General features: G+C 41.3%; 1 protein-coding gene across 4 annotated transcripts in view; it reads right to left on the bottom strand.

Moving 5' to 3' along the window:
* Positions 1-770: 770 nt before the first annotated feature.
* Positions 771-13,979, bottom strand: part of LOC147424074 (putative phospholipid-transporting ATPase 9) — a 133,020-nt gene continuing 119,811 nt past the window's right edge. For 2 of the 4 annotated variants that reach the window (XM_086501125.1, XM_086501126.1), the window contains exons 11-12: positions 2,097-2,288; positions 780-2,009 (exon numbers count right to left, since the gene is read on the bottom strand). In XM_086501125.1, coding sequence (XP_086357251.1) covers positions 1,287-2,009; positions 2,097-2,288 — 915 coding nt within the window. In that variant the 3' untranslated portion in view covers positions 780-1,286. Of the gene's footprint in view, positions 2,010-2,096; positions 2,289-13,979 lie in introns of all 4 variants that reach the window. The other 2 variants (XM_086501124.1, XM_086501127.1) reach the window with 2 other exon arrangements.

The raw sequence follows: 13,979 nt of genomic DNA, 5'->3' as shown, positions 1-13,979 counted from the left end.
TACCTCAAACATATATGTTGACCTCACTATATATTATTCAAGGGGAAAAAGGCATTAAACATGCCTAAGAGAACAAATGACTTCCCAACCGTGGGTCCCTTCACCCCCCTTTAATAAATGCACGGTGTCACTTAGTGTCAAAGCTAGTCTGCATCGAAACCACAATATACAAGTACATATTGGCTAGTCATTCAGATATTTATGAGGAATCTCTAACAGATCCCGTTGCCTCACCTATATTCCCAAGGTTATCCTTATGCACATGTAGAACTCAACAAGACCTCAAAAGGGAAGGTTAAGGGTGTGATTTGAATCCAACCACCTGCAAAGAGCCTACATTATCAATTGACATAAACCACTTGGGCAAGCCCTCACCTCTGTCTAGAGCATCACTCAACCTATAATTATTGAAAAACTGTGCCAAGGTTAATTGCCTTTGTTTTCGCTTACCCTGTGGAGTAAAAAATGTGTATGCTAGTATTCTTGTTCTCAAGACCCACTAAACCCGGCCAACCGCCAAAAACGAGGCGTTACGGAGACTCCACCACCCCTCATGATTAGATTTGAACACGCGACCTCACGCTCCAAATTTTGCATCTCACGGACCAACCACCTTACCCACACACACATCATCTAATCCCCTTCGGTTTTATGAGGCTATATTTTGAATTAATAGACGTTGCCCAAGTTTTAGAAGTTAAATTTGTGTCCGGGTTTAGTTTTTAAATGGCATGTGCAGCTACGATCACCTGCTTTAATAAATGCACGGTCACTTAGTGTTGAGGGCAGACATGCATACATGAATGGATTTGGACCTCTGAGAGACGATCGTTTATAAAGCCTTTTAAGGTGCAAACATTTGCTTCGGGTGAAAGCTCAAGCGAGATGGAGAATAGCTCCAAGCCTTAGCATGGAAGGATTCTATAGGGGACAACTAGCTCTAATATGAGGACCTAAGACAGACCACAATCTCTCTACAAAAGCCAGAATGGGCATGTTCCAAGATCCTCACCATTGTTATTTTGGGGGAGGAAAAAATGAGCCTTCAAACATGCAGCTGGGTAAACCCAGTTAAATTTGCAAAACTACAAACAAAAATGAAAGCTAAGCAGGCATACACAGCTACAATCTGCCATGGTACAACAATAATATAACCTTACTTGCAATTGCCAGCAGCATGTAATGTCAAGCTGTAAACTGCATGCTATGTCGCAGGCATCGTGATCCTGACACTCCATTGTTGATTATCCATCCAAGCCTTAGAAGAAGGCATCAGGAAACTTACCTTACACATCCCTGTTTATAACATCAGTATTCACAGGCCGTATCCGTTCCACTGATGTGCCATCCATGCAATCGTCCATCCACCCAATTAGGGAGAAATTGTGGTGCAACCGCAAATAATCCTTCCATTGCTTTAGCTTTGCCTCCACCCTAGCTGTAAAGCCAATGCTTGTAGGTTCCACTGCTTTCCTCTTTTCTTTGTTCAACCAGTTTTCATCACTCTCTACCGCGATCTTCTCATGGATAATAGTGTGATCCATGGGGAAGAGATAATTTCCAAACACCAAGCAAGTGAAGTAAGGGGCAAGTGCTGCCAAAACAACTACAAGAATAACAAACCAATACATGGCAGAAGGGGCACAGGCTTCAATAAACACTTTGTAGGCAGAGGGGGAGATGGTCAAGCTGATCTCGCCGTAAAGCAGTAGGAATCCATACCACGCAAGGACACTGCCCCATAAAAATATATGCTGGATCCATGCAAAATAGCTCATAGCTAAAGCAATCTGGCAAGTAACCGTAAACACGACACAGGTGTATGTTGTCAACCCCAACACCTCCATTCCTGAAAGTTGACCATTTTTTTGAAATGCTTGGTGCTTCAGCATGCTCGATACGAAGAAGAAAATGATCAAGGAGCTGCAAACTGCATTACTGATCCAGCCAAGGATGCGGTTCCAACCAAACAATTGATTTTTTGCACCTTGCTGATAGAGAGTTGGAAACTGTACACAAAAACCATTGAATGGTAATCAGCTTGGCAAAGGGTGCAATCAACAGAAACTTGGCTAAGAAGATTGCAAAGCCCATACCTGTAGTTTCACATCTGCAGGAAGGTCTTGCTCAAACACACCTAATGCAATCGCTGGAAGTGCCGTGAAAACACAATTGAATAAAGACATATACCAATCATTATATCCTGGCTGCCCCGAAAACACAGTGTATGCTTCGTAATAAAATAAAGTGAGGCCAAATGATATGTTCTTGTAAAAGAAATAACATATCTGCACAAATAACCTCTCTCTCTCTCTCTCTCTCTCTCTCTCTCTCTCTCTCTCTCTCTCTAATGAGAAGACAAAGAGCACTACAGCCTCAGAGGCAGATCACAGATTTCTTCAGATCGAGAGAAGCAGGAGGGGAAGGAGAAGCGAGAAACCAGCAGCCAGCACAAAGGAGTACCCACATCCATACCAAAGGCACCCTCATTGACAGGGCGATTGAGCTTAGGAAATCGAGACGACCACGACCGAGATGCAGAAGCACACTTCACCGGAGGAGACTACAACAAAGGATTAGAAGCATTCTAGCCAGACACCCAGAATTCTCCTAAGAAGTTTATTTAATACTTTGTATTTAGTTTTTCACATTTATTTTCACACTTTCACACTTAGTACTTTAGTACTAAGGTACCCAGACTTTGTAACAGATTCACCACTTTTGTATCAGTTTGGTCTCATAGGTCATTCTGGCCTTTTTGAAGACGTTAATATAACATTTCATTTCTCTCTCTCTCTCTCTCTCTCTCTCTCTCTCTCACACACACACACACACACACACAAAACGTGGAGCTTGGACCCTTCTATATTACATGGGCAAGATTACAAAAAGCCGGAAGGCCTTACAAAAGCTTTACAAATAACTGGAAGTGAAAAAACCCCAGGGATATAACAGGATGACAAAAGCATAGGAGAAAAAACCACCACTGATGCACAGAATAAAAGAGAGTTACGTCAAAGATGCGTCAAAGACGGGACATACTATATATGTATACATACCTATCTATATATATATATATATATATATATATATATATATATATATATATATATATATATATATATGTGTGTGTATGTGTGTGTGTGTGTGTGTACATACACACACACACACACACACACACACACACACATATATATATATATATATATATATATATATATATATATATATATATATATATATATATATATATATATATATATGTGTGTGTGTGTGTGTGTGTGTGTGTGTGTGTACATACACACACACACACACACACACACACACACATATATATATATATATATATATATATATATATAATTCGACTTAAAGAGTGGTTTTTGGCAGTTTAAAATCCAGCCTAAAGACAGATACAAGACCAGTTTTGTAGTCCCCCAAGGTATGTATGAATGAAACGTGCTCCCCATGGGACTAAAGCATGCACCTTCTCTCTGTCAAGAAAGAATTGAAATCATATTTAGTGATTGTAAAGAATTTTTGCTTCTTTACATTGATGACATCTTGGTCTACTCAAAGGATATGCAAAGCCATATCAAGCATTTGCACTTGTTCATACAAAAGATGCATAAGACAGGTCTAGTATTAAGCCTCAAAGAGATTGGGCTCTGTAAACTCCAAGTTGATTTCTTGGGTATTGAGATTTCTGCAGGATGTATCGAAATGCAGGAGCATGCGCTATGGAAACTACATGCATTTCCTGATCAACTAAAGGATTGCAAAGAAGTGCAATCTTTTATTGGCTGCTTGCAATGGATTGCTCCACAATATCCCCAAGTAGCAAAGGATTTACTTCCTTTTAAAACTTTAGAAAGGAGCAAAACATTTTTTTGGTCTGATGAGCTATGACAAGCCATAATCAAGATCAAGCATGTTTGCAAGAATCTTCCCTCTCTAAACATTCCTACACACAAACCACTTATTGTCTATTATGATGCCTCTGATGAAGCATAGGGAGGTATTCTATGTGAAGATGATAATGGTACTCCCATCATTTGTAGATGGGCTTCAAGACGGTTCAAGGATGCAGAAATGAGATATCATACGATGCAAAAGGAGCTTCTGGTAGGAGTAAACGCAATCCTATTCTATCGACTTTTCCTTATGGGAATCCCGTTATACTCTACGAAGTGATCTTAAACAAGTTGATAAATTCCTAAAAGAAAAGAACGCCGGCAAAGTTGGGAATGCCCGAATCTATAGATGGACCTACAAGATGAGTCACTTCGACATCACCTATGAATATGTCCCGGGGAATAATAATAATATAGCGGATCTCCTTTCTCGTATTAAAATGACATAAGCACTGATGTCATGCCAAGCGCGTATTAAAGTGACCTCAACAATGACTAAAGCGCACTACCATAAAAGTCACTTTACCTAAGGAAGCAGCATGTCGCTTCTCGAATACGCAAGTGCTTAATCCTCTATATAAGGAGGCCTTGCTCTTTTGTAAATTCACGTTAAATCACTACCCCTTAGCTTTTTTTCACATAGCCATACCATTGTAACTTTCATTAATAAAGCTTTTGTTAATCTATGAGTTTGCCTTGATAAGTCTCTACCTCTTGCTTCCTCTTACTAGATGGTCTGCTAAAACTTTATGTCAATTATTCGAACTGCTCATTCGTCTGTGCTAAATCAAAATTGGTATCAGAGCCATTGGTGAATATTTAGTTTGATTAACCGTGAAGGGTATTACTTGTAAACTTTGAGTGCTCGTGAGGATTGCCTAAACATAGTGGTGGAGCTTTTTTGTTGTTTCGTCACCATCGCAGGCAAAGTGCTGCTAATCCGACTGGCAAATGGAGTTGACCCAAAATTTCGACTTCTCAAGTGTACAAGCATAACAAGGTATTTGCCCTTTCTGCCAACTCCTTATACCATGAAACTCATGGAAAGATAACTATTAAAGATAGTGACACGGATAATCATATTATCCATCTATTAGAAGAGCTTTCTAAGTTCCGGAAGAACGCGTTAAGCAAAGGTCATCAGTTTTTCCATATAGGATACATAGTTGTTGAGATTATCCCTTTATTTAGAAAGGGGCTTAACGTTTCCTGTATTGGGGCTTTGCTTGATACAAGGCATAAAAATTTGCGAGATCACACAATCTGTATCCTACAAGGGAGTCTCGCAAATGGACCCATTTACATAGAATGTTTTCCAAATTTTTCCTGTAGCCTCATTGATTCGATTAAGTAATTTCTCTTCTCATCAAGACCCATGGGTTAGATCTAAAGCATAATTCAGATCACCTACAAATTGTTCACCGAATGATAATTCGGACTGTAAATACATATCTTCCTTCTGTGTATAGTTCTGGCTATTTGCACCATTTTTGAATCCCAAAGTAAAGGTCAAAATATAGTCATGAAGGTAGACGACACCACTCAAGGTACTTTACCAAAAATGGTCAACTGGCAAGAAGTTGAATTTCTTGCAGAATGAAATTAGATATCTCAAAGACTTTGCTTAATGAAATCCAGCAACCTGCTTCTTTGAATATGAAACGGCTAGGTTCTATTGATCAATACAAAGTCTTAAGCCGGGCTAAATCTAAAAAGGAAATTGCTTCTGTCATTGAAAAACTAGTCTACCAATTGCGAGATCATGGTTCTCAGGTGAGCCATGCTTCTACCTCGACTTCTCATAGCCGCAATCATCCTCCAGCACTCGCATGTATTCATCCTAAAACATATAAGGATTATGAAGCATTGTTTAGCTGCAAACTCTGCATCGCATTGTTGCTTCTAAGTTTGTTTCTAATGGCATTGATCTCCTCACCAAGGCCGTCATCGACGACAAGGATCTTTCTTATAGCCTTCCCTATATAGTCCCTTCTCCAAATACTCGACTGCAACCTTTGGAGTCTACCTCTAATTGGCGTACAAATGCTCTCAAGGAGATTGCTACCCTCAATACCAGGTGCTTTCTAAACTCTCTCCTCTCTCAATCTTACACCCACACCTTTTTTCCCTGGGGGTATCTACTACTCAGGATAAAAAGGACAAAGCACAAGTCACGGATACACAACAAGCCGCTTTGCAACAAGCTATTAGTTTTGGTGGAAGTCCAAACAAAAAAGATTTTCCACGAATGTGTTCCACAGTTTTGCAAGAACCTGTGATTACTTTTGTACCTAACTTTCTTCCAAAGATGTCTCCCTTCGCTGATGAAGATATTGAAGATGGTTTAATCCCTATCATCGATGGGGCATGCATGCCCAAATACAAAGCTGACAGCAAAGGCAAAAAATGGGAGAAGTTGTCTAGGACTATTCTACCTGAAGATGTGCAATGGACAGTATTTCAAGATGATAGTTGCATAAAATATGAGGAGGAAGAATTAGATGAACTTGATATATTTCTTCCCCAGATATTTCCAACTCCAGAAGATTCTTCCCCAGATATTTCCAACTCGAGAAGATTCTTCTGACAATCATTCAAAAATCACCTCTGAAGATGAAGTCAGAATTCTCAATCCCGTAAAAATGCAAACAGAAGAGTTGAAACCCCTTCATTATCCTCTTCTACATCTGAAAGGAGTCACAAAAATTGGTGATATGACTATCCTGGACATAGACGGACTAAATCAAGATTAGGTACGGAAGGTCTTCGAGTTTATTTAAAATTCTACTAATTACGGGATTCACAACAAAGACCTTACACAAAGGCAGTCAGTCTCTTCGATTATAGCAGGCTCTCAAGGAATGCTACAAACCTGGTGGGATGATCTCAACACTAACACCAAAGCATATATCATGCAAGGTGGACCACAGGGTCATGAAAACTTTGACAATGTGATCTCTTTATTTTTTGCAGCATTGGTCATGCAGTTTTTGGGATCGACCAACAAAATCCAAGAACGAAATAAGGAAGCCTTCTTCAGAAGCAAGCTGTGTGATCTTACCCATATAAAAAATAATCAGCAACATATGACTCATTTGATGTATCAATTCCCAGGCGGATACTTCAAATCTGAGTATAAGCAATACTACATCAACTCATTCCCTAAGTCATTTGCTAATCTTGTGAAAGAAAGGATTAAAGCAGTTAGTCTCTATTTAGATGAAAATATCTCTATAGCCCAGATCAATGTTGTTATTGATTAAGTAACTGATTTAGAGTGTGCTCGCATCAAGATGAAGAAGGACATTAAACAGGTCAAAGGATTGAACTTTGTGAGAAAGAAGCAAAAGCCAAAACCTTCGGCTGCAGAGATAAAGTCAAATGTAACTACAATTTCAAACAACGGAAGAATAAATATGGCAAGAAGTTCAAGGTGGCGCGCCGAAAGCGCAAATTCAGCAAAGAGGAAAAGAAACAAGTAAGATGCTACATCTGTAATAAGCAAGAACACATTGCACCAGAATACCCTCAAAGAAAGAAAAAGTTTGGCAATGCAGTCCTTAAGGACAAATATGAATACGAAGTCATCTTTTGCAACGTTCTGCAAAAGAAAGACATTCTTATTACAGAATATACCAAATACGATTTTGATTCTGAGCAATCAGAAGACAACTCTACCAGTGCATCGACTTCTTCCAGAAATTCTCAGATATCATACTTTTCTGATGATAATGAACTAAGACTAACCAATATGGTCAGAAAACCTTATTCATTTCAACAAAAAAAAGAGGTATGTTCCATCCACCTCTAGTCCACCTCTAGTTCCACTCTTACTTCCTCTGATGAAACAAAACCTTGGGCAAAAGAGCAACGACCACTAAATCTGAACTTATCTAAGAAGGACTCAGGGAATGTTTTGATGTAGTATTGCTTATACTCAGATTTGAAGTATCCGCCTAGGAATTAATACATCAAATGAGTCATATGTTGCTGATTATTTTTCATATGGGTAAGATCACACAGCTTGCTTTTGAAGAAGGCTTCCTTAATTCGTTCTTGGATTTTGTTGGTCGATTCCAAAAACTGCATGACCAATGCTGCAAAAAATAAAGAGATTACATTGTCAAAGTTTTCATGATCCTCTAGTCCACCCTGTAAGATATGCTCTGTTGTCAGTCTTGAGATCATCCCACCAGGCTCATAGCATTCCTTGGAAGCCTGCTATAATCATAGAGACCTAACTGCCTTTATGTAAAGTCTTTGTAGCGAATCCCGTAATGAGCAGATTATAAATAAACTTGCAGACCTTCCATACCTCATCTTGATTTAATCCGTCTATGTCCAAGATAGTCATACCACCAATTTTTGTGACTTCTTACAGAGTTGTAGAAGAGGATGATGAAGGGGTTTCAATTTTTACCTCTTTTGTCTGTATTTTTACAGGATTGAGAATTCTGACTTCATCTTGATAGTTGATTTCTGAATGATTGTCAGAAGAATCTTCTGGAGCTCGAAATGTCAGGGAAAGAAATATATCAAATTTATCTACTTCTTTCTCCTCATATTCTATGCAACTATCATCTTGAAATACTGTCCATTGCACATCTTCGGGTAGAATTGTCCTAGACAACTTCTCCCATTTCTTGCTTTTGCTGCCAGCTTTGTATTTGGGCGTGCATGCCCCATCAATGATCGGGATTAAACCATCTTCAATATCTTCATCGGCGAAGGGAGACATCTTTGGAGGAAAGTTGGGTATAGAAGTAATCACAGGTTCTTGCAAAACTGTCGAAAACATTCGTGGAAAATCTTTGTTGTTTCGACTTCCACCAAAACTAATAGCTTGTTGCAAAGCGGCCTGTTGTGTACCTGTGACTTGTGCTTTGCCCTTTTTATCCCGAGTAGTAGATACCCCAGGCGAAAAAAGGTGTGGATGTAACACTGAGAGAGAAGAGAGAGTTTAGAAAGCACCTGGTATTGGAGGGTAGCAATCTCCTTACGAGCATTTGTATGCCAATTAGAAGTAGACTCCAAAGGTTGCACCCGTGTATTTGGAGAAGGGACTATATAGGGAAGGCTATAAGCAAGATCCTTGTCGTCGATGGCGGCCTTAGTGAGGAGATTAATGCCATTAGAAACAAACTCAGAAGCAATAATGCGATTGCAGAGTTTGCATCTAAACAATCCTTCATAATCCTTATATGTTTCAGGATGAATACATGCCAATGTGTTAACCCACACGGCTCACGGACACCCTATCTCCTGCGACGGACATTGTATTATTTACTTGGTAGAGTCAGGTACCCGGCTTGTCGGTCCAATAGGAAAAGGGTAAGAGTGATCGCCGATGAGAGACGCACTCTAACTGGAACATTCAAGGGATTAGTTGGCTAAGCATGGGCGCCCAAGTGTGAATGGGGCGAGCTCATACAGAAGTCAACTAAACCTAAAATTCACTCATTCTCTCATTTGTGCAATTGAAGAGTGCTCTTGCTCCATCTCCATCTTCTTCTTCTTCATCTCCTTGTGTGTGTGTATGTGTATGCGTGAGAGAGAGAGAGAGTGTGTGTGCAATCGAGCATTACGACGATGGCACGACGGCGGTGAAGCGGTTGAGCGCGGCGTAGCGCCGTCTCCTTCTTCTTAGCGGCGAGGAATCCTCCACGACATAACGGCTAGTGACTCTTCCTCTGACTACGACGTCATGGAGGGTTTCCCAATGCTTAATCCTGATAGCTCAAGCCAAGACATGCATGCCATGGGCCCGCGGTCCGGCCCGAGCGTGCTTAGCCGCTTGAAGGAAACCTTTAGTAGAGCCACTCGCTCCGAACATGAAGCTAATGATGTAAATGAGGGGGGTGGGGAAGTAAATTCTCAATTCATGACCAACGTAGATCCTATGCCCTTAGAGAATGTGCATGTGAATACTCTATTCACTGCACCCCTTGACTCTTCAAAACTATTCCCCTCTAAGGTTATATTACCTGATGATAGAAGCCTTGCCAAAGTGCAAGAGGTTGAACGGTATATCCTTGCAGCAAGGGAAAAGGAAATCGAGAGCTTGTGCAAGGCGGCGCAACGAAGAGAGTTAAAAGCGAAAGCCCCTATGTCAATATCCTTGCTAAGAGAGCAATCGAGTGCTCATGACTTAACAAACGCTAAGGGCCACCCCCTAAAAAGCAACATTGCATCTAGCTCAAAGAACACCCCTAGCACCTCAATCTTAGATGGAGCGTTCTTAAATGAGACTGGGAGTACGAACTACAAACAAAAACTCTAACCGACCTATACACAAATCACACCTATCTCGTGGGTTGGTTAGATGTCCTACAATCCACAACGGGTGCTACTAGTATGGAGGATCAACAACAAAGAGTTTGTGAGGTCATCCATAGGGTGATTGAGTTAGAGAGACAGAACAAGGGGATCAACATGCCTTCAACGGGTCTCATGAGATTCTTGGATATACGGAAGGCTAAAAAACCGACCTTATCACAAATGGAGACTCCCTCGATAAGTCCGACGGATCCCCCCTATGTTGTTTCGCCAGGGGTCTCAGTGCAATCTGAGCCCACAAGTGATAGCTTTACCTTTCCAAGTCTAGCTCATCTTTCCCTTGATGACACCACGGCTACCATGCCTACCCCAATGATAGGCATCCCAAGAAACATGCCATGGACCTCATTTAGTAGTAAAGCACCGCTACATGGTAGCTCTATGCCTGCAACAGTACCTACAAGTGTGTACCAATCGTATGCACCTATGGGTCATCACACTCATGTAGTTCCTACCCCTCCCAATGTTTCAACTACCTATGCTCCACAACCACAACACCCAAGTTCTTATTTCCATGGGACCATACCGGCTAGCATTAGCATGTCACATTCGACGTCTGCTATGCCTAGGGCCACACAAATGAACTATGGACCACCACATGGCACATCGTACCCAACATGAAACCCAAGGGCTTCCTATGCGCCAAGCCCAATGCCAATACCTACTCCGGATGTGGTCTCTGGAGCACCTCCACCCACGGTGCCTGCTCACTTAGATGACTTGGCAACATTTGCTCAAGCTATTGGTCGATCTATTGCTGAGAATATGCGTAACACGCCTGATAGACAGCCTAAAAGTAAGGCAGTACAAATAGCCAAGCTCACACAAATATTTACTGGAGACGGGGATATGAGAAAGCATATCGAACTGTTTGAACAAATATGCGATTCTCTAGGAGAACACAATGACCTGCATAAGAGTAATGCTTTAAGCTTAACCTTAAGTGGGAAGGCAAGTGATTAGTATAGAACCCTAAGGGTGGAAGAAAAAAACGATTTACCCTACTCTTAGGAGACTGTTCTTAAAAGAATACATACGAGAGGGAGTGCTTTGGGGTGTAGCCTCTCAGCTCCAGAAAGCCCAACGAGAGGAAGGAGAGTCGGTGAGAGACTTTATTAGTCGCTTGAAGCATTTGAATTCAAGTTGTAATCCAAATGAGCGCTTCAATAATAATCAATTGCTTGATATATTTATTAGGGGATTACGACATGATCATATCTACAATGGCCTAGTCATTAGAGGTATCACCACTTGGGAAGCAGTCACCACCAATGCGATCCAATTGGAGTATAATTTAATGATTCAAGGAGAAAGAGTGTCTGTTGAGTCTAAATCTATTAGCTCACAAGCATCGAGGCATCAGTCAATGACCCTAAACCCTATTGATAAGGAGCCAAAGATATCTTAGATGACTTTAGCGGATCTCACCAAGGCTATTCAAGAGAGTTTTAGAGACAATCGTACTCCGCAAACAATCATATGTATCCAACAAGGGAGCAACAATGATGCTCAGTATACTATGGACCGCATAGTACCAGTGAATGTCCTACTTTTAGAGTAAAATTCACTGGGAATTGCAATGCCTGTGGGCAGGTATGGTCATCAAGCTAAGGATTATATAGTATTGAAGCGCGCGATGGCCAATAGACCAACCTTAGCATGGACAGACACACCTCGAGTATCTGCATTGATGCCGGCCCCACCTCTTGAACAAACAGCACAAAACATGGTTCCTAGGGCCCAAAATGTTGTTGAAACAACACCCTTACCACCTCCAGTGCTAGGACCGCAACCACCACATCCAAGAATCACTTCTGTGAATCAAGTGGGTTGTGAGTCATCTATTGTTTGTTTGGAAGGCTGTGAGGTAGATATAGATCCTAATATTGCCTATGGGATGGATGTGCTTGAAGAAAGTCCACAATACTACATGCAGGACTATTGGGGACAAGTCAAAACTGTATATGAAGTAGTTGATCTTGCGGCAAGAGGCCAAAATATCAATTACACTGCTAAGAGACCACCTCTTCAATGCTATAAGTGTGGAGGTCCACATCGTGTAGCGAGTGTCCTATTAGGCTACAAAAGAACGCCATACTAATGCAAAGCAATCAAGCGAGCACGTCTACAATCCCGATACTCATGTGTAATCGATGCAGCATAGATCATTTGATTGTCCAATGTCCAAATAATCCAAATGCACCGAAGATCGCGCCATTAAACTTGATTGAAGTTACCGAGGAGCCATCACAAAGTACACCTGTGGCACCAGTAAACGTACTCACACGATCAATGCTTCAAAACAAAATTATATTCTTGAGGAAAGAGACACGGCATCAATTGCCCAATCTCAGAAGCAGAATAAAACTCGAAGGATGAGATCGCAAAAAGCAACGAAGTCAGATCCCAGTTCAAAAACCAACAAAGGGACTGGTGACAACCCGGTATATATGAACGACGCTGAAGAGAATTCTGATTCAAGTGAAACCATGGAGACCGAAACGACCACTAAGATAGAAACCAACAAGGAAGATCTTCATGAGCCACAATAGCCACGATCGAAGAAGAAGATAGGAACTTATACAAACCCTACAGAGGAGATTGAGCGAGTCAAGCAATTAAGGAGTTTAGTAGAAGATACCCAAAGGGATCTAGAACCAGTACCTAGGCAGATCCAGATTACAGACACCGTGTTCCCTACGCAACAACAACCTCACCAAGTCCATAGACCCTTAGCCATACATAGTGTCATCCAAGAAGAAAGTGACTTAAAGTCATGGAAAAGTGGGCGTACTCACTTCTTGACGGAAAGAATGTTTACAGAGAGACTACCTGATCCTATCGAAGCTTCTTTAGCGACCATAGCTAGTGGTAAAAAAAGCCTTGTAAGAAACGTCCCACTCGCTCCAAGAAATGTAAGGAAACGTGGCGTTGGATTCCTAAACGACTATTGGAAGCCCAAGGCTACTGTCAAGGAAATGATCAACTCTCGGTGCCAAAACGTAGATTATGTTCTTACCTGTCACCTAACCAATGTGCGCCCAATCCTGTAGCTTCGTAACGAATTGACGATCGCGGAAAGAAAAAAATCACAGAATGCTACACACCCGCTCCAGAGCTAGTTTGGGTACCAAAGAAAGAACGATTTGTTTCACCTAGCTCAGGAAGGGGGGAGTCCCATGAAGCTTCTAGCTCCTCATATAATGCATCCATAGAGGTAAAAGCTTCTCCACAGTCTCCACCTACAATAGTGGACCTCCATAAAGCTACAAAGAAATCCACACCTCCCGGTTTTCAAGAATCACCTGATAAACCACTTCAAGTTCGATCCTGGGAGAGTACCTTATCACCCTTGCAACTCGACGAGGCACCTAAGATAATAGGATATAGCTAGATGAATCCAAGATAAGCCCAGATTTACCCTTGAAGGAAAGTGCAAGGTATAGACCCATGGTAGTCACCCACAAGACAATATAACCATCATCTTCATCATGCATAGTATCGACTAAATACCACGACATCCCCACTAACGTCGTCAGTGCCCAATAGTGGGTGTAGAACTAGGTACTAACATATGCTCCCCAACACAACACACGCACACATATGAGCAAACATCAACACAAAGTTCAACATACCGAGTTTCTGTCATGACTCCGGAGATCAAGGGCAGACTCGGCCATAATGAAGCCTAGCACTCAAAGAACTACTCAAGCCTAAGGTAATAGGAAA

The sequence above is a fragment of the Adiantum capillus-veneris genome, chromosome 26 (genome assembly GCF_014529385.1).
Source record: "Adiantum capillus-veneris isolate H3 chromosome 26, ASM1452938v2, whole genome shotgun sequence".
NCBI classification, from domain to species: Eukaryota; Viridiplantae; Streptophyta; class Polypodiopsida; order Polypodiales; family Pteridaceae; genus Adiantum; species Adiantum capillus-veneris.
This window is presented reverse-complemented; position numbering and strand designations above follow the sequence as displayed.